Source organism: Mesoplodon mirus (assembly GCF_964341445.2).
Source record: "Mesoplodon mirus genome assembly, chromosome: 14".
NCBI classification, from domain to species: Eukaryota; Metazoa; Chordata; class Mammalia; order Artiodactyla; family Ziphiidae; genus Mesoplodon; species Mesoplodon mirus.
The window spans coordinates 14,101,716-14,122,185 of NC_138990.1; the positions used below are offsets into that span (position 1 = coordinate 14,101,716).

General features: G+C 44.5%; 1 protein-coding gene across 1 annotated transcript in view; it reads right to left on the reverse strand.

The window, feature by feature from the left end:
- Positions 1 to 20,187, reverse strand: part of ACOXL (acyl-CoA oxidase like) — a gene marked incomplete at its 3' end in the record, with an annotated part of 356,274 nt that extends 336,087 nt beyond the window's left edge. Inside the window, 1 exon segment of the mRNA XM_082643007.1 lies at positions 20,051 to 20,187. Within this exon segment, the coding sequence (XP_082499133.1) occupies positions 20,051 to 20,175 (125 nt within the window). The 5' untranslated portion in view covers positions 20,176 to 20,187.
- Positions 20,188 to 20,470: the final 283 nt, after the last annotated feature.

Here is a 20,470-nt window from a genome sequence, read left to right on the forward strand (position 1 = left end):
TGGGCAGAAGAAAGACCTTAATAGACATTTTTCCAAAGAAGAAATACAGATGGCCAACAGGCACATGAAAAGATGCTCAACATTGCTGATTAGAGAAATGCAAATCAAAACAACAATGAGATATCACCTCACACATGTCAGAATGGCTATTACCAAAAAGACCACAAACAACAAATGTTGGTAAGGATGTGGAGAAAAGGGAACCCTTGTACACTGTTGGTGGGAATGTAAATTGGTACAGCCACTATGGAAAACATTACGGAGGTTCCTCAAAAAGCTAAAAATAGAACTACTATATGATCCAGGAATTTCACTCCTGAGTATATATCTGGAAAAAACAAAAACACTAATTGAAAAGATACATACATCCTAATGTTCACAGCAGCACTATTTACAATAGCCAAGATACGGAAGCAACCCAAGTGTCCATCAACAGATGAATGGATAAAGAAAATGTGGTATGTATATATATATATATATATATATATATATATATCATATATATATGTATGTATATATATACAGTGAAATATTAGCCATAAAAAAGGGTGAAATTCTGTCATTTGCAGCAACGTGGATGGATCAGGTGAGAATATTATGCTTAGGGAAATAAATCAGACAGAGAAAGACAAATAACTGTATGCTATCACTTATTTGTGGAATCTAAAAAATAAAACAAACTAAGGTATCTAGCAAAACAGAAGGAGACTCACAAACATAGAAAACAAACTAGTTGTTACCAGTGGAGAGAGGGTGGGGGAGGATCAAGATAAGGGCATGGGATTAAGAGATACAAACTACTATGCATAAAAGAGATATGCAACAAGCATATATTGTACAGCACAGGAAATTACAGACATTATTCTGTAATAATTTTTAATGAAGTATGATCTATAAAAATACTGAATCACTATGCTGTATACCTGAAACTAACATAAAATTGTAAATCAACTATACCTCAGTTGAAAAAAAAAAAAAAACAGACCAAAAGGGGGCAAATGATTTGAACACATGGGCCACAGAATAAGAAATACAAGTGATACAAATATAGTTTTAAGTCTCTGCTCTCATATGCAGTAAGAGAAGCACAAATTAAAACTACACTGAAATACTGATTTTTACCTATTACTTGAACAAAATCCAGACAGTCTGATAACACACTACACTGGCAACGCTGTGAGGAGCTGATGCTCTCACACACTAGTCTGAGGGACGGAGGGTACAAACTGGTACCGTCTGCATGTGCAACAATTAAAAAGTATCTATCAAAATTACAAATGAACCTACCTTGTGACCCAGCAATTCCACTTCTAGAAACTTATCCTTTGGACATCCTCACACATGTGAGGAGATATAAGCTATAGAATAATATGAGGTATGGATCCTCTTTTTTAATATAAACTGTAGTATTCATCAATTACAAATTTTGTAATCAAAAAAGAAAAATGTGGATCAAGAGAAACAGCAAACTAAAAAGACCAGACAGCAAAGTCTATGGAAATGACATTTGGTGTGTTTTACAGACAAGATTCTAAAACGTAAGTAACTATTGATAGCTCTCTCTTTACACTTCCATTCCAGTAACTTTTTGATAAAATGGTTGTTATTCGTCTGTTTTAAAATCCGAAATTCAGAGCGAATTCCCTGGAGGTCCAGTGGTTAAGACTGAGCTTCCACTGCAGAGAGCACCGGTTCATCCCTGGTCGGGGAACTAAGATCCCACATGCTGCGTGGCACGGCCCCCAAAATTTTAATTTAAATTAAAAAAAATAAAATAAAATCCCTAATTCACATTAATTTCACATTATTTTCACATTAAACTAAGCTTCTTACTCATACGGATACCAAGCATCTCACTGGAGTCAAATTTTAGTAACAGTTTATGTCAGACTACATAGAAAGATAGGACACAGGACAAGATCAGGTGAGGACTATTAATGCACAGGTAATATATACACTGGCCAGAGGAACTGAGAAATTATTATAACCAGTAAAATAAACATACCTCAAGAAAATTGGGTTACTACTAAACAGCTCTCAACTATTAATACCCAACCTCCTTACATTAAAGAAATTTCTCAACAGGGACAAGTTAGACATTTTAATTATAGGTCTTTCACATTCCCCACCCCGACTCCCAAAATGCACTATTAGGGATAAGCATAATGCTCCATGGGCATAAGCTACTCACTATAATGTTGTAACAGCGCAACATTGCAAACATCTAAAAGACCATCAGTAGAAAAGTGATTGAGTAAGATATGGTACAGCCATACAATGGGATATTACACAAAAAGAAAATTTTCTTTCTATGGCAATATGGAGAAATTGCCAAGATACGTTTTAAATGAAAAAAATCAAGGTGCAAACAAGTGAATATATTCCTTTTACTGCTGCTCTATATGTTTAAAAAAAAATGGGGTGGAGAAGACTACATATTTGCTTGGTAGATGTTGTTTTTTTAAAACCAGAAACTAATAACAGTGTTTAGCTTTCGTGTGAGTGGGGTGGAGGTGGGGGGAATTGGGCAGAGAGGGAACAGCACTGTACCTTTATTTGCTTTCCGACTTTTGAACCGTGTTAAAATAATACCGATTCCAAAAACAGATGTTTTAAAACATGTTAAATTGTACACTTAAACATAACCACTAGATGGCGCTTGTTCTTCATCCCAACTGCCACCCCGAAGCAATTCATTCCTATTTAACAAAGAAATTAAAGCTGGATGAAGAAGTCTTAGAAACTGTCTCCCTGAAAGCTTGAACATCTGCTTATCATAATATGAATATTTAAATTCCTAACCCTTTTCAAGCAAAAAGGTAACCATCTCTGCGATGGAAAAGTCAGGGTTTCAGGAACATCTCAAGCTCTCCCAACTCCTATGCAACGTGCATATTTGTTTGTGCATTTTCTGTCTTTAAATATCAACCTCCACGTTTAGCAATCTTAATGGGACACCTTAAATACTATGTGTATAATGATACGGTATAAATCATAAACAATGATGGTTTTGGGTATTTTATAATAACAGATATAATTTCTCTTTTCTGGTTTCTTGGGTCTGTAAGATATAAAGATTTGGCAAATATTATTATCTCTGTGCCTCAAATGGCAGAGAGAGGCCCTATAGAATTAAGAGACTTGGCAGGTCCTGGGTGGATGGCGTTAGTGTTGAGATTAAGAGACACATCTACCGGGGTGTGTCTGTATGGGGTACAGAGAGGGCCCTGCTCTACCCTCAGCAGCTCCACCATCATCTGACTTATTGGCGGTCTGTGTAGGATTTAGCTTGAGAAAAAATGGTTCCTTTACTAAGAACAAGGTTGAAAACCTCTGAACTAGGATATGCCACCAGCAAGAACTAAAGCAAAAGATACGAATCTCACCTTCCCTCGGAGAGGTGAAGGGTGTGGGCATCCAGCATGAGTAAGACGAAGCCTTACTGGGAAGTTTCACACATGGAATTAGGACCAAACCACAAGATACTAAGTTTCAAAATCGAATCATAAACACCTACTAGAGAGGCGAAAATAAAAAGTACTGACATTACCAAGTGTTAAGAAGGTGCGGAGCAACTGGACCCCTCCTTCACTGCTGGTGGGAAATATTTAAACAATGGTACAGGCACTCTGGAAGAGGTTGACAATGCCTTAGGAAGCTAAATACACACTGATGTTTATAACTCAGCAATTCCACTCCTGGGCATTTACCCAAAAGAAATGAAACCCTTTGGTTACACAAACACTTATACATGAATGTTTGTAGCAACTTTATTTGCAATCACCAAAAACTAGAAACAACCTAAATGTCCCTTGAGTGGGGCATAGATTAAACTGTGGTACATCCATACAATAGGGTACTACTCAGCAATAAACAGGAATGAACCACTGATACACATGACAACTGGGATGGATCTCCAAGGCATTGTGTTGAGTGGAAAAAAGCCAATCTCAAAAAGTTACATACAATAGGATTCTAATTTTATAACATTCTCAACATGACTAAATTACAGTAATGAGGTACAGATCAGTGGCTGCCAGGAGTTAGGGTTATGGGGAGAATCTAACTCTAAAGGGGAAACACAGGAGGTTTCTCTGTGGTGATGGAATAGTTCTGTATTCTGATTGTGGTGGTGGTTGGTTACACAAAACTATACATGTGAACTACACACACACACACACACACACACAGGTGTCCTCCAAAAGATTTGAACAGACACTTCACAAAAGAATGACCAACATAAAAATGACCGATAAGCATGAGAGAAAACGCTCAACGTCATTAAGTCACCATGGAAATACAAATTAAAATCACAATGAGATACCATTACACACCCACCTGAATGGCTAAAAAAAAGTTTTTAGTGAGAAACCTAAATATTAACAAGGATGTGGAGCAACTAAAACTCTCATGTTTTGTTGTGATAATGTAAAACAATACAGTCACCTTGGGGAAAGGTTCTGTGAATTTCTCATAACACTAAACATATACCTACTCTATGACCTAACAATGACACTCCTAGTATTTACCCAAGAAAAGCAAACTGTTCATAAAAATTCTTGTAGAAGAATGTTCATACCAGCTTTATCAATGATAGCTCCAAACTGGAAACAGCCAAGGCATCCATCACTAACAGAGCAGATAAATAAACTATGGTCTAGTCATAAAATGGAATACTACTTAGCAATAAAAAGGAATGTACTATTGATACACATAAATGGCATGTATTAATTTAGAAAACATTATACTGGGCTCTCTGGGATCACTTGCTCTGGAGGAAGCCAGCTGCCATGATGTGAGGACACTCAAGCAGCTTCGTGGAGAGGTCCACATGGGAGAAACACTGAGGCTTCCTGCCAACAGCCATGTGAGTACACCACCTTGGGGGTGGATCTGCCAGCCCCAGTCAAGCCTTTATATGACTTAAGCCCCAACCAACATCTTATATACAACCTCTTGAAAGACCCAGAGCTGCCCAGCTAAAATGCTGTGAAATTCATGACCCACAGAAACCAGTTGTTAAGTTTTGAGGTAATCTGCTACACATCAATAGATAAGGAGTACACATGGCATTGTCATACACACAAACAACTGATGGGCGTGAACTAGTATCTTATTTTAAAACACTTTAATAATATATAACACACCAAGAACAAAGCAAGAATCATAAAAGTATAGCCTAATGAATTATCACGAAGATTACACACACCTGTATAATCTCTACCCAAGTGCAGGGAAATCACATTACATCACCAGACTCTCCCCTTGGTCTCCCTCTCAATCACTCCCTCCCTCCTGCCCATACTAGCTGCTGTCCCGACTAGTAACTCCATAAATTATTTTTGACTGCTTTTAAAGATTAAAGAAATGGGATTAGACACTATGTATTCTTTTGAGTCTGGTTTCTCTCACTCAACGGGGCTAATAGGATTCATCTTAGTGTCTATTGTAGCTGTGTTTCATGCATTTTCATTGCTGTGTGGGATTAAACTGAATTAATATACCACCAAAAATACGCTGTGTGAACATACTGTGTAATTCCATTTGTATTCAATTCTAAAACAGACAAAACTAAAACACAGTAGGAACAAAAACAGAACAGTGGTTACCTCTGGGAGGGGAAGGGCAGGGCCTGGGAAGGGCATGAGGGACCTTTCTGGGGTGACAGTAACGTTCTCTATCTTGATAGGGGTTTGGGTTACATAGGTGAATGCATCTGAGAGTATACACTTAATAGTTTTGTATTTCATTGTACTTTACAGAAAAAGAAAAAAATCTGAGCCATGTTGACAGGATGTACGCCATGGAATGATATGATGTGATGTGATGTGACAGGACAGGATAGGATATATGGTATGATATATGATATGATATGATATGGTGTGATGTGATAGGATAGGATAGGATAGATGGGATGGTATGATATGATATGATATGATATGATATAATGTGATGTGATGTGATGTGATATGATGTGATGTGATGTGATGTGATGTGATGTGATGTGACGAGAAGGGCATCTCCCCTCATACGCTTCCCCAGAACCCAGAACCTCAGCCTAAACATGAGAAAAACATCAGACAGACCTGAATTGAGGGACATTCAACAAAATACCTGACCGATACTTTTCAAAAGTGTCAAGGTCATGAAAAACAGGGAAAGACTAAGGAATTGTCACAGCCCAGAGGAGGCCAAGGAGCTGTGACAATGAAACATGTGGTGTCCTGGATGGGGTCCTGGAAGAGAAAGAGGCTATCATGGGGAAAACTGAGGAAACCTAGGTAAAGTCTAGAGTTGAATTCATAGCAACGTACCGATGCCGCTGCCTTCGTTTTGACAAATGTACCGTGGTTCTGTAAGATGTTAACAACAGGGGAAACTTGGTGAGAGGGAGATGAGAAAACTCTGTTATCTCTGCAACTTTTCTATAAATTGAAAATTATTCCAAAATAAAAAATCCATTTTAAAAAGAGACAACAAAGCAGAAACTAACACACCATTGTAAAGCAATTATACTCCAGTAAAGATGTTAAAAATAAATTAAATAAATAAAATTTAAAAGAGACAACAAGCAAGGCAACAACAAAATCAAAAAGGCCGTTGTGTATTAAAACACACACACACACACACACACACACACCACTGGACAGGAATAAAGATGCAGATGTAGAGAATGAACTTGAGGACATGGGGAGTGGGAAGGGTAAGCTGGGACAAAGTGAGAGCGTGGCAAGGACATATATACACTACCAAATGTAAAATAGATAGCTAGTGGGAAGCAGCCGCATAGCACGGGGAGATCAGCTCAGGGCTTTGTGGCCACCTAGAGGGGTGGGATAGGGAGGGTGGGAGGGAGACCCAAGAGGGAGGAGATATGGGGATATGTATATGTATAGCTGATTCACTTTGTTATAAAGCAGAAACTAATAAACCATTGTAAAGCAATTATACTCCAATAAAGACGCTAAAAAATTAATTAATCAATTTAAAAAAAAAGCAGTTGTGTGTGGGACTTCCCTGGCGATCCAGTGGTTAAGACTTCGCCTTCCAATGCTAGGAGTGTGGATTCGATCCCTGGTCGGGGAGCTAAGATCCCACATGCCTTGTGGCCAAAAAACTAAAACACAAGACAGAAGCAATACTGTAACAAATTCAATATAGACTTAAAAAAAAAAAGCAGTGGTGTGTGTTTTTCTCTAACTCTAAGTCAAAATGAGTTTTGGTCTAGGGGAAAGCACATCTTCAGATACCAAATGCGAATGTCCTCATGACAAGGAACATCCTTGGCACCTAAGCTTTTGACCACCATGTGACTCCTGGCAGCACAGATGTTCTGGAATAAAATACCAACAAGAACTTGAAAACCAACCCTGGTGTCCCAGCAGGGCTCTGCTTCAATAACCCGCACCTTGGTCCTGGTCTCTTTGGTAACTTCCTTCTGGAGACACCTCCAGCTCAGCCCAAGGTAACTCCCTCTTCTCTTTGAAATCAGCAAGAATCAAAAATGCTCCATCTCCCTTAAAAAGTGAGGTGCACCCTGCTACAAGCATTTATGGCTCCCCAGAGGCAGTGAGCACAGGGCCCATCTGCCTTCTAGCAAACACTGCGATCACAACCCGACCACCGATGCCCCAAACCTTGACACCACCCTGAGAACACCACGCGCAACCTGGATGAGTAGACGGTGAATGAAAGAGAAACTGTTGAATCATCTTGCGGTAACTGTCAAAGGCTGCCGGCCCTGAGCCAGCGGGCGCCTGAGAAGATGCAAAGGGGGTCGTTTCTAAGTGCTGAGGTTTAATTCTAGCTGTGACGTTCCCTCAACTGGCGAGAGGTACCTTGGCTGATGGTCACAGTCTACAAAGTTCTCAGGAAGAAAGGCTCTGAAGACGGAGAGCAAAGGGAAGAAGGCGAAGGAAAGATCCCTCCCCAGAGACAAAAACCTCACAGGAATCCCTGAAGGAGGCAGTTCCAGGCCCCAGCCCTGCATCCTGGGCCTCCACTGAGTGACCCAGTGACCATGGGGAAGGGAGTTTCCCTCCCCATCCTTCTTTTCCCCTTCCTTCCTTGAGCGTTCATTAAGCGTCTACACCAGCTAAACACCAGGAATTCAAAACAAGCCGGGCTGGCTCCCGCCTTCAAAGGGCTTGGAGCCCAGCGTGGAAGACAGAGCAGGAGGAAGAGGGGTCCCGTACAAAGTGCACATGTCAGCGTTAGACCTCGCGTGGCTGGATGGGTGCCGCCTCCCAGGCACGGCCTGGCTGTTTTCTGGAATGGAGAGCCTTTGGTTTAGCAATTACCTTTGCCTGGTTCCGTCAGGAGGACCCGAGAGAAGGCGGAGCAGTGAGAACCGAGGTGCTCTGCAGGATCCGCTGAGGAGTGGGGTGTCTGTGGGCAGAGAGAGGAAGTCCCAGGAGGGAGGGAGGGAGGCAGGCAGTGGGGCGGGGAGGGCAGGAGGAAAGGGGTGGAAGGGTGAGCAGGAAGGAAGCGAAGGGGAAATGGGGCCGAGTGAGCGGGGGGTAGGAGCAGATACAATCCCCCGAGACAAAAGCACGGACTGTCACCCAACTCAGGCACGTCGCTCACTAGGTAAAGGTACGTGCGGCAGCTACTGCTGGGGCTCTTCCTCCCCTGCCCAGGATCCTGGGGATGCTGCATCAGCTCTGCCCGAGGGGGCAGCTCCTGATTGGTCCAGGTCACCACGGGGATCTCAACCTCCGGGACAGTGACTGGTTTAGAAATGAGACTTGAAGCTTCAAACAAGGGGGGTTACTTTTTAGGGTGTATGTGGGAGGTGCTGAGATGGGAGTGGCACCTGAGAGGTTAGTGAAGAAAGCAGTCATGGGTTTGCGGCTGACAGCTCAGGGTCTTGGAGGATGCCCAGCCCTGTAGTCTACAGGTACAACCAGGCCTTGACTGGCTCCTAAGACCGTGCTCTGACCATGGGATGGCGGAGTCTGCTGGCTTATGGGGTTCCTTGTTTCTAATTGTAGTGACACCTTTGGTAACCCAAAGGATGTCTTTGGTGGAACATTATGGTACACAAGTTCTTCAGGAGAAGATCTAGAGGGCAAATCCATCATCTTCAACAACAAATCCTTTCACTGGGTGTGTAGGAGGCACCCTCAGTGAGTCTAACATGCACAGGAGCCAGGGTTCCCTCCTAGACCTTGAGAGCTACCTGTCCACCTACCTGTCCATTTACAGGTAAATGGGAAGATGCCCATGGAGATTCCCTCAGGGGCCCGTGATGACCTGGACTTCAAACCTGGGGTCCCTGAAGGGCAAAGAGGAGGTCAACACTCTCCCACAGCTGCCAAGAGGGCATGGGGAGAGACCCTGGGGGTCTGAGGGGTCTCCCGTGATGTCTGAGTTCCCACAATAAGTCCATAAATAGTGTCAAAAGAAACAGAGGTTTGCACATGGTCCATAGAGCCGTCCCTGTGAAGAGACGGGCAAGTAATCAGGGGCCCTGCAGTCACTTTTTGTCACGGTCATAACCACGTAAGAACCAATCTCAGCTCCTGGAATCAACCCACCTGCAAAGCTTTATTCACGGAGGGAGAACAGAGTATAAATGTTGTAGCCTGGATGTGATTGTAAGGTAGAGGATGGACAGAAGGGAACTTAGAAAGAAAAGAGATGCTATTGAAGCTCGGTGCAACGAAGTAAATAAAAGTAAAAACATACCCACGCTAACAGGAGGTCACAGGAGAATCTCAGCTCCCTGGCAGGGAAAGAAGAGGGCAGAGGGCTGCGGGACGGCACCCCGAAAACAGCGCCGGTTCTGAGATCTCATGACACAGTCAGAATGGCTCCGGTTAGAAAACAGGCCTGATTTCCTCTGAAATTGCAGTCCCTCCCGAGGCTGAGAGGAATGAGCACCCATGACCCCTCGTCTCTCTACACAGACATTGGTCCCTTGCATGCATAACATTTCCTTTTGGAATCAATCAGCAAGTCTCTGCCCAGAAAAGCCAAGCTATTGCCCAGCTTCAGATCAAAGTCACGGCCAGAGGAAGGGGGAGGGAATTTACCAGGCAGTGTTTAAGTGCCCCCATTCAAGGCAGAAATGCCTGACCTGGCTTCCCAGGTGCTCTTCTGAGACATCCTTCACTCACTGCCGTGACCCAGAGACTCAGGAAGAAGCCAAGGATGGGTGCCCAGTGCTCTGTGAGTCTGGCACGCATTTCCCCTTTTCTGGGCCACAGCACCTCCTTTTGTCTTTGGCAGCCTCCCACTCCCTCCCCCACCCACGTGGTTCTGGTTGGTGACCCGCCCCAGGGGCCACTTCAAGGAAAGGCAATGGGCAATGGCCAGCTGAGCCAATGAGGGTGACGTGGGCCAGGCTGGAAGCCAAGAAGAGTCTCTCTCTTCCAGCCTGGCTGCTGAGCTGTGAGACATGCACCCAAAGCTCCAAAGGCCACAAGGTGGCCAGGGTCTGTCTGGACGTGAGGAGAGCAGAGCTGAGGACTCCTGGCTGTGTCACCCCAGCAACCTGAACGCCAGCCTCTGTGCCTGAAGCCAAGGTGAGCTGTGTTTCTGTCTCTGCAAGTGAAACAAAAGTGAAATAAAAGCAAACTAATTGGGGTGCTTCTGGTTGAAAACCAAAAGTTTGGTTGAAACCCAACTCACAGTGGCCTGAACAGTAAAGGGAACTTGCTACTTCTCAGAACTGCAGAGACAGGACAAGGGGCAGGGTTCAGGGCACGTTTGACTCCCTGGCTCAATCATGCCCTGCCTCTGTGAGTCACTTCCTCCTAGGGCTGGCTTCCCTCTTGGTGACAAAATGGCTGCACGCCTAGCCAGCCTCACATTCAGACTCCACTGCATCCAAGATGAGAGGGCGTGCCCATCCGGAAGATCTCTCAGATAAGCAAGGAAGCATCTTTCCCAGGAGCCCTCAGAAACCTCCTTTCCTATTTTATTGGCCAAAATTGGATCACGGGACTATTCCTGTACCAACCGGAGTAGCACTGGCTTCCTCAGGGTTACAGGTCAATCCCTTTGTCAAGGTGGGGGGTCGATGAGGTGACTGGTCTACTTTCTCTGAATTATACAACCTACGGGAGAGGGTCACATGCCCAAATGAAAACCTAGGAAGTTCTGGGAAGAGGCGTGATGTGAAGACAAACGTTTACTTCATTAACACTGTGGCAAACGAGGAAGAAAAGAAAATTACTATTGGGTTGGCCAACAAGTTCGCCTGGGCTTTTCCATAAGATGTTACAGAAAAACCCGAACAAACATTTTGGCCAGCCAATAAATGTTAGGTATTATTATTGTTGTTTTCATTGACCTGTAATTACCCAAACATTTTGCCTTAAGTAATACTGCTATACTAGGTTTGTATCTTCCTTATGGTTTTTTCCCCTTGCCCTAATTTTTTATTATTTATTTATTTCCCAATCACTTTTTAAAACTGACGTATAGTTGACTTACAATATTGTATTAGCTTCAGGTATCCAACATAGTGATCCAAAAATTGTATAGATTACACTCCATTTAAAGTTATTATAAAATACTGGCTATATTCCCTGTGCTGTACATGGTAGTTCTATATTTAATTTTTGAGGAACTTCCACACTGTTCTCCACAGTGGCTACACCATTTTGTGTTCCCACCACAGCGTACAAGGGTTCCGGTTTGTCTACATCCTTCCCAACGCATGTTGTCTTTTTGTATTGGCCTCTTAAAGCAGGTAGAAAACAAAAAGTGGACTTACAAACCAATGTTACAATAAAGCTAGCATTTATAATCACCCAGGTATTTATTGATACATCACGATCTTCTCTAAGGGAATTTCTCACATTAAATTAGTAAACAGAATTTATAATGATCAAATCCTGCAGATCCCACCTCTTCACTGTCTCTGTCCTCTCCTCTCTACGTTTTTCACCAGAACTATTCCCTTTTCACACGTCATCATTATCCCCTTTGAGAGTCAGATGAGAGATCAAATATAAAAAGTGTGCAACCAACTGCACAGACAGCCCTGTGAAGGGGAAGTGGGACCACTGAGTCTCCTGGCCTTTTACCGGCAGGGGTTTTAGTTCCTTTCTCTAGATCTCTCTTTCTCTCAGTCTCTCTCAGTCTCTTCCTGTCTCTCTCTCTGCCAGTATCCTGTGGAGGGACCCTTGGTTAGTTTACTATTTTCTTTTCTTCCAACTGTTGGTCCAACCAGGAAACAATTCTGACTTTTACAACCATAACTGGGAGGCAACACGGGCTACGTCATCATTTTAAATCTATGATAAACACCCTCACCCAGTTGGAGAACTAGCACAATGACAGTAACTTCTAACCACACCCATGTGTCCCCCTCCCATCTCTCTGCCCTCCCCCTCCAATCCTCTAGAATCTTGGTTTAGCATTCCTTTACTTTCATTGTATAGAGTTTCTCACATATCCAGGTATGTCTAAAGAGTATATTGTTGGCTCAATTTATGCTAACTTTGTTAAAAAAAAAAAGGAATCAGCACACCAATGTTCATAGCAGCACTATTCACAATAGCTGAGACATGGAAGCAACCTATGTGTCCACTGCCAGAGGAATGGATAAAGAAGATGTGGTACATGTATACAACGGACTACTACTCAGCCATAAAAAAGAATGAAGTAATGCCATTTGCAGGAACATGGGTGGACCTAGAGATGATCATACCAAGTGAAGTAAAGCAGACAGAGAAAGACAAATATTATATATCACTTACATGTGGAATCTAAAAAAATAATACAAATGAACTTATTTATGAAACAGAAACAGACTCACAGACATACAAAACAAACTTCATACGAAACAAACTTATGGTTACCAAAGGTTACAAGGGGTGGGGGAGGGATAAATCAGGAGTTTGGGATTAGCAGATATAAAATACTATATATCAAATAGATATACAACAAGGACTTACTGTATAGCACAGAGAACTTATTCAATGTCTTGCAATAAACCATAATGGAAAAGAATATATATATATATTCATATATATATGTGTGTGTGTACATGTATATATATATATATATATGAATCACTTTGCTGTACATCAGCAACTAACACAATATTGTAAATCGACGATACTTCAATAAGAAAAAAAAAGCCTTGTCTTTACCAAGTTTGATGTTTATAATATAATATTATTTTCTATACTCACTATACTATGCCTTAGCTCTCCAGGCCTTTTTTATCTACTGGTTGCAAGTTTGTACCTTTAAACAACATCTCTCTTATTCTTCCTACCACCCAGCCCCTGGTAACCACGATTCCACTCTGTTTTTATGAGTTCACAGCTTTTTTAGATTTCACACATAAGAGGAGCATCATTTTCTAATGAGCATAAAGTCATACACGGAGGATCCCTGCTCACCATCCTTTCAGGCACCTGGGCTTATGACCTGTCATTCATTCTCCATGCACCCATCCCTCAGGGACTAAAAGATTCATCTCTGGAGAAATTAACCCTGACCAAAACAAAACACTAATACTGGTCTGCCACTGAAAGGAAGGTTCTCTCTGACCAAGAAAGCCTGTGGTTGGGGCTTCCTTGGTGGCGCAGTGGTTGAGAGCCCGCCTGCCGATGCAGGGGACATGGGTTCGTGCCCCGGTCCGGGAAGATCCCACATACCGTGGAGCAGCTGGGCCTGTGAATCATGGCCGCTGGGCCTGCGCATCCGGAGCCTGTGCTCCACAGTGGGAGAGGCCACAACAGTGAGAGGCCCATGTACCGCAAAAAAAAAAAAAGAGAGCCTGTGGCCAAGGACCCTGCCTGATTACAATCAGCATTTTGCTCATATTACTCACTTCACTACTACTTTGAACAAACACCCAAGATTGACTAGACATTTAACAAAAGCCTCAGACATGAAAGCCAGAGGTCAAAAGTACAAATGGCAAAAGAAAAAGGAACTCAAAGGAAATAGAGACAAAGCAGAGAACAGAAAGAAACATCTCAAAAGTTATCATCAACTATTCCGAAGAAATAAGAGACTTTGCAACCAGAAAACAAGAACAGATGCTATAAAAAAGGAATAAAGAACTTAAAGAACTTTTGAAAATTAAAAATACAATAGTAGATATTTAAAATGACTCAAGAACAGTTGGAAGATAAAGTTGAGAAAATCTCCCAGGAATTAGAATGAAAAGGTAAAGAGATGAAAAGGATTAGGAAACTAGAAGACAAGCCCAGGAGGTCCAACATGTGAACAAAAGGAGTCCATATAAGAGAGCAGTGCAAATAGTTGAAGAACATGAGCTTCCAAATTAAAAGAGCCCATCGCATGCCCCCCATAATGGAAGAAAAAGAGGCCCACGTCAAGCCACAACGTGGTGAAATTCCATAAAACCAGTGCTAAAAAGAAAGCCCTAGAAACTTCCAGGAGGGAGGAAGAAAAACAAGTCATATATTTATATATTAAAATGCCAGGGTGCAGAAGCAATCAGATTCATTAATAACAGTGTTGGATACTTGAAAGCAATGGCATAATGTCTTTAAAATTCTGGGGGAAATTTTACTTCCAGCCTAGAATTCTACACCTGTACAAATATTCAGCCGATTTTGATAGTAAATATTTTCAGATATGAAGATCTCAAAAATCTCAAAAAGTTAACTCTCATCTATTAGATGAGAGACTGTCCTGGTTATCTATGGCTATGGTAACAATGTACCCCAAAACTTAGTGGCTTAAAACAACAATTCATTATCATTATATCATTATATCTCACTACTCTTTCTAACAGGAATTTGGACACACAGGATCAAGTAGAGATGGCGTGTCTCTGCTTCTCAGTGTCTGGGGCCCCAGCTTAAATGACTTACATGGCTGGAGGCTGGAGCAGTCGGGAATGGTCAGCATCTCTCTATGGGGCATCTCTACATGGACCAGCTCAGGCTTCCTCACAGCATGGCAGCCATAGGCTGGTAGAACTTTTCACACGGAAGCTTGGGGCCTCAAGAGACAGGAAGTGGAAGGTACCGGTCACTTTAGGCCTGAGCCTGGACACTGGCACATTGTCACTTCAGCCATATCCTGTGGGTCAAAGCAGTCATAAGCCACCCAGATTCAAGGGGAGGGTTCACAAACCACACCTCTCAACGGGAGCAGTGTTAAAGAACTTGTGGCCATCTCTAATCCTCCACAAAGGGTAACTAAAAAAGAGAAGGCCTGGGGAAACAGTGACTTGACTATAGAGGAGATGCAAAGGAAATTCCCAAGATAATGGTGAAGACAATGGTAAAGCCAGTCCAGACTAAAGCCCCAGAAGGAGGCCTCCTGGATGGATGTGTCCGTGGGGGGCCAGGAGGGACAGAACTGCCAGTTACCTGACAGGTTTGACCAAATTGAGAGGAGTGCAACTGTTCTATCCAAAAGTGTGGAGGCCAGTGAGTGATGAGTTTATACAAAACTAAGCAAATGAATAAAAGGGGCAATGGTTAGCCCAAACGAACACCAAAAGTTGTGAAAGAAAGGAAATGAAATATGGTACACTAAGGGGCATGGCTGAGAATAATACTTATGTAGTCACAGCGTTGTGAACATTGGATACTGATTTAAGTAAAAATGGGGATGCACGGATTTGGGGGAATAAGGAAAGAAAGTGGGCATTAATGGGAATCTTCATTTTCTATACGAGTAAGTCATTATATAATCAAGAAGTAGCTGCTTACGTGTGCTTTTAAGGAAATAGAGGTAAATAACATAAGAATCCAATGAAAGACTTGCAAGTGTTTGCCAGTGAGGAAAGGGGATGAGGGATGAAGGGGGGGTGGAACAGGGGTGGATGCTTTTCACTCCAAACCTCATAGGTTCATACACTGTATCATGACCATAAAAATTAAATTGTACAAGAGCAAACTGTAGGACAAAACACACAGTATGACCCTGTTTATATAAGAAAATGTTCACATGTATATGTGAACTCATAGGAAAATAGAAAAAGTAGAAAAAAACCCTACAACACACTAAAGTATTCAAAGTGGTCAGAGGACCAAAAGTCCATCAACAAATGAATGGGTAAACAAAATGTGGTCTATCCATGCAGTGGAGTGTTATCCAGCCTTAAAAAGGAAGGAGGTTCTGTCACGTGTCACACTATGGACGAACCTTCAGGACACTCTGCTAAGTGCATAAGCCAGACTCCAAAGGACAAATATTGTATGATTCCACTTATGTGAAGTAACTACAGTAGTCAAATTCATAGAGACAGAAAGTAGAATGGTGGTTGCCGGGGGCTGTGGGGAGGGAGGAAAGGGGAGTTAGTGTTTAATGAGTAGGAGTTTCAAACTGTGAGGAGGCCGAAGTTCTGGAGATGGACGGGGGTGATGGTCGCACAGCACTGTGAATGTACCTAATGCCACTGCACACTTAAAAATGGTTAAAATGGTAAATTTTATTTTCTGTATATTTCACCACAATCAAAAAAGAAAAAGGGGGCTTCCCTGGTGGCGCAGTGGTTGAGAGTCTGCCTGCCGATGCAGGGGACACGGGTTGGTGACCCGGTCCGGGAAGATCCCACACGCCACAGAGCAGCTGGGCCCGTGAGCCATGGCTGCTGGGCCTGCGTGTCCGGAGCCTGTGCTCCGCAACGGGAGAGGCCACAACAGTGAGAGGCCCACGGACCGCAAAAAAAAAAAAAAAAGAAAAGAAAAGAAAAAGTGGTTGGGCGAGGGGACAGTTTAAGAAACTTTCACATTTTCCATATTATTTAACTCTTTGCAATGAGAAGTTTTTCATGAAATACTTGCATGTATATAGAAGACTGAGGGGAAAAACTAAACCTTTGCAAAAGTTAAGGAAGAGAAATGTGCATTGCTCCAGGGAAGGAAAGAAAAGGCAGTGAAGAGAAAAAAGGGGGAGGGGTAAGCAGGCAGGCCCAGCACAGCCAGGCCAGGGAGGGGAGCCCTGAGGAAGGGTGGTGAGGGGGGCTTGGGGGCCCAGAAATGTCTAGTGGGGCCTGTAAGCCTCGCATTGTGCACACCCACTCGCCCGCCAGGCCCTCAGGAGAGAGCTCCGGTTTGCCAAGAAACAAACTCAAAAACATTTTAAAAGCTTATCTCATTTCAGATGTTGCTTTTAAATATTCCCTGCAAACCCCAGGGAGGAGCCTCAAGTGGCCCAGAATCCTCTGGGGTCCCAGTCAAGGGCATGCTGTCCTATGCACCACAGGGCAGGTGTGACCCTCAGCAGCCGGGGCATTCCTGGAGCCTGGGGGACCCTCCACCTGAGTAGGGACAGGGAGGACTTGGCCTGGCAAGCTGGTCTTGGGGAGAGATGGGGAACTTGGCTGTGCCCACACCACACCTGGGGAGGCGGACTAGTGGATGAATCCCTGCACTGAGGGCAGCTATGATGTACACAGAAAACTGCACAACCAGGTTTTTGTTTTTTTGGAAGCAAACTGTTTCCTGGGCTCTTATGTCCTGGGAGTGCCGGACCCTGTACAAACTTCCCACTATACACACAGCACTCACACTAATGAACCCCACCCCCTCCCATACCTACTTGAACTTCAAAGCCCTGGGGAGGGGAGACCGGCCACAGGAGGCCTCACCTTGCCTCAGTGAATCTGTGGCTAGAGAAGCTTTATTTCTTGCCTCCCATGGAGCGTTTTACTGCAGCAGAATGTTAAAAAAAAAAAAACATTGAGAAATCAGGATCACTGTCTTCTAACCCCCGGTAAGATCAAATCCGACACAATGTGAACATTCAAGCAGATAGCACAATCTGTAATCACTGGGGAAAAACAATATGAAATTTAGGCTCTTATTTCAACTCTGAAATTATGAAGTCAATAAGCAAGAACTGGACAGCATGGAAAAGTGTTTGTTAGGGTAATTTGTACCTTTTTCTTTTTCTCCTTTTTTTTTTTTCTTTTTGGTGAAAATACTCTGTATGATACCAAATGATGGGTACATGTCATTATACTTTTGTCCAAACCCACAGAAAGTACAACACCAAGAGCGAACTGTAATGTAAACTGTGGACTCAGTGATTATGATAAATCAATAGATTCATTTTTGATTAAAAAAATACACACACACAAAAACAAAAAACAAGTACCATTCTGGTGAGTGATGTTAATAATGGAGGAGGGGCTATGTCTGTGTGGGGACAGGGGGTTTATGGGATATCTCTGTTCCTCCCTCTCAATTTTGTTGTAAACCTAAAACTGCTCTTTAAAATTGTCTTTAAAAAAATTATTGGGGGCCCCAAATATCTATTGGTATTTATCATCTTAGAAATTATAACAGAAAAATTGTTCAAATATTTATTAAATCATTCAAAAATAAAAGTATTAAAATTTAATTAGAAAAGTGGCATTGTTCTGCATTTTTACAAATCTCTTTCATATCTGCCTTAAAACTGCTGGATCCTCATATCTGCTTCTGCAGACATGTTGGAAAATTATACATCATGTAGTCTCTGAGAACTACCACTGTACATTTGTGAGAAAATGAGAATGAAAAGGCCAATAACTGCTTCATATTATGACTAAAATAATTTCTAACTTGTGAAGCTCCTGGGACAGTCTTGGGTACCGCCCAGAGTCCCTGGACCATGCTTTGAGAATCATGACATAAAGAACTAGGTGTGAGGGCTTCCTGGTGGCACAGTGGTTGAGAATCTGCCTGCCAGTGCAGGAGACACAGGTTCGAGCCCTGGTCTGGGAGGTTCCCACATGCCGCGGAGCAACTGGGTCCGTGGGCCACAGCTACTGAGCCCGTGTGTCTGGAGCCTGTTCTCCACAATGGGAGGGGCCGTGATAGTGAGAGGCCCGCGCACCTTGATGGGGAGTGGCCCCTGCTCTCCGCAACTGGAGAGAGCCCTCACACAGAGACAAGACCCAACACAGCCAAAAATAAATAAATTAATTAATTAAAAAAAAAAAAAGAACTGGGTGTGAGAGAGAAGGAAAAAGAAGGTGGGGAGACACTCAAAGGCACACCCACCATCTCACACCTGTCAGCTTTCACCTTCCCTAAGCTCCCCTCTCCCCACTGGGTACCACCAGGGCAGAAACCGCAGCTTTCTGGCCAAGGACAGGCTGCTTTTACTCCAAGCATCTCCTTCCCTCTCAGCCCAGCTCAACCTTGAGACACAAACTAAACGTGGGCTAAGTAGTTAATCTTCCTTCGGAACATACTGGTGTTCTTAACTGGAGCTTTCTTAAACTAAAACTCCAAAGCCTGATTCTAAAAGTGGGCTTATCAGACGGCCTGAGATGGGGTCAGCCGCCCAACAGAGCACAGGAGAAACAGTCCCCATTCAGACACAAGGGTTGAGTTCTGGTCCTGACTGGCCGGTCCCTGGGTTATTTTCTCCCTCTGCAAACTTAGGCTGCACCAAGCCCTCTGCCCACTTCTCAGGGCTGTCCTGGCATCAAATGACCTCGTGGGCCTGAGCCCACCTTACAACCCAGCACCTCAGCTGCTGTTAGGCTGCCTCTCTGCACACCTGGGCTCCGCGGGGCCCCTGGGAGCCTGCCCCACGCCGACGACCAGACACACCCTAGGCAGAGCCAGTCCACCCCTGTGCCGGGAAAATCCCCTCACTTCCCGGCAGGCACGACCCGAGATGACGCTGTTCTGCCCCCGTTTCCGTGCTCCTGGTCCGGACAGGGTTGCACGGTGGCCCTGGGCGCGCTCCACTCCCGCCTCATCCTGGGTTTTCTGACCCTTCTTCCGTGCAGGGGTGGGACACGCGGAGGCGGGGAGTCAAGAAACAGGTTTAGAAGCAAGGCCGATCCTTCCAGCCACCACTCTCGGCCGAGCACCCCGCCCGCCGCTGCGGGGGCCCACCCGTGCACCCCGACTCCCGGTGTAGGGGGGAGCTCGGCGGGCGGAGGACACCTCCAGGGGCAGATGAAGTCGCCGGCTCGGCTGCGCCCACAGGACTGGGGAGGGCAGTCCATCATCTGCCAAGTCGGGAGGGACCTGCTTCTCGGTCACAGCACCCACACCCCCAGCTCGCCCTCGCCCTCGCAGGAACGCGCGGGGACCGAGGGGACGCGGCAGGCGGCGGGACGCACGGGGCGGGGTGGCGACGAGGCCGGTACCTGTGCCGGAAGAGCGGGCAGCCGCCCAGAAGCCAGAGCAGCTCGTTCTTGAGGCTCCAGAATTCGCAGTCCAGATAGCGGTGCAAGGACGAGTCCCCGAGCCCCAGGTCCGGCGCCGGTTCCATCGCGCCGCCCGTCCTCTGGCGCGTCCGCGAGGCCGCTTCCCTGCGCGCCTCCTCCAGCTGCTGGCACTTGGGGCCGAGAAGCGCACGCCCTCTTATCCGCACGCCGCCGCCAGCCAGTCTCCTCCCTCTTCAACTGCTCGTCCCCTTCCTCCCCCGCGCTGGCCCTGCCCCGGCTCCCTGGGCACCAAGTGAAGAAAGAACGGTCCAGGGAGTCTGGGCTCTTACAATGGTCTCCCCTGGAACAAGCTCTACTGCCTGGCCCTGGGGCTTTAGTTTCTGCCGCCCGTGCCCACGG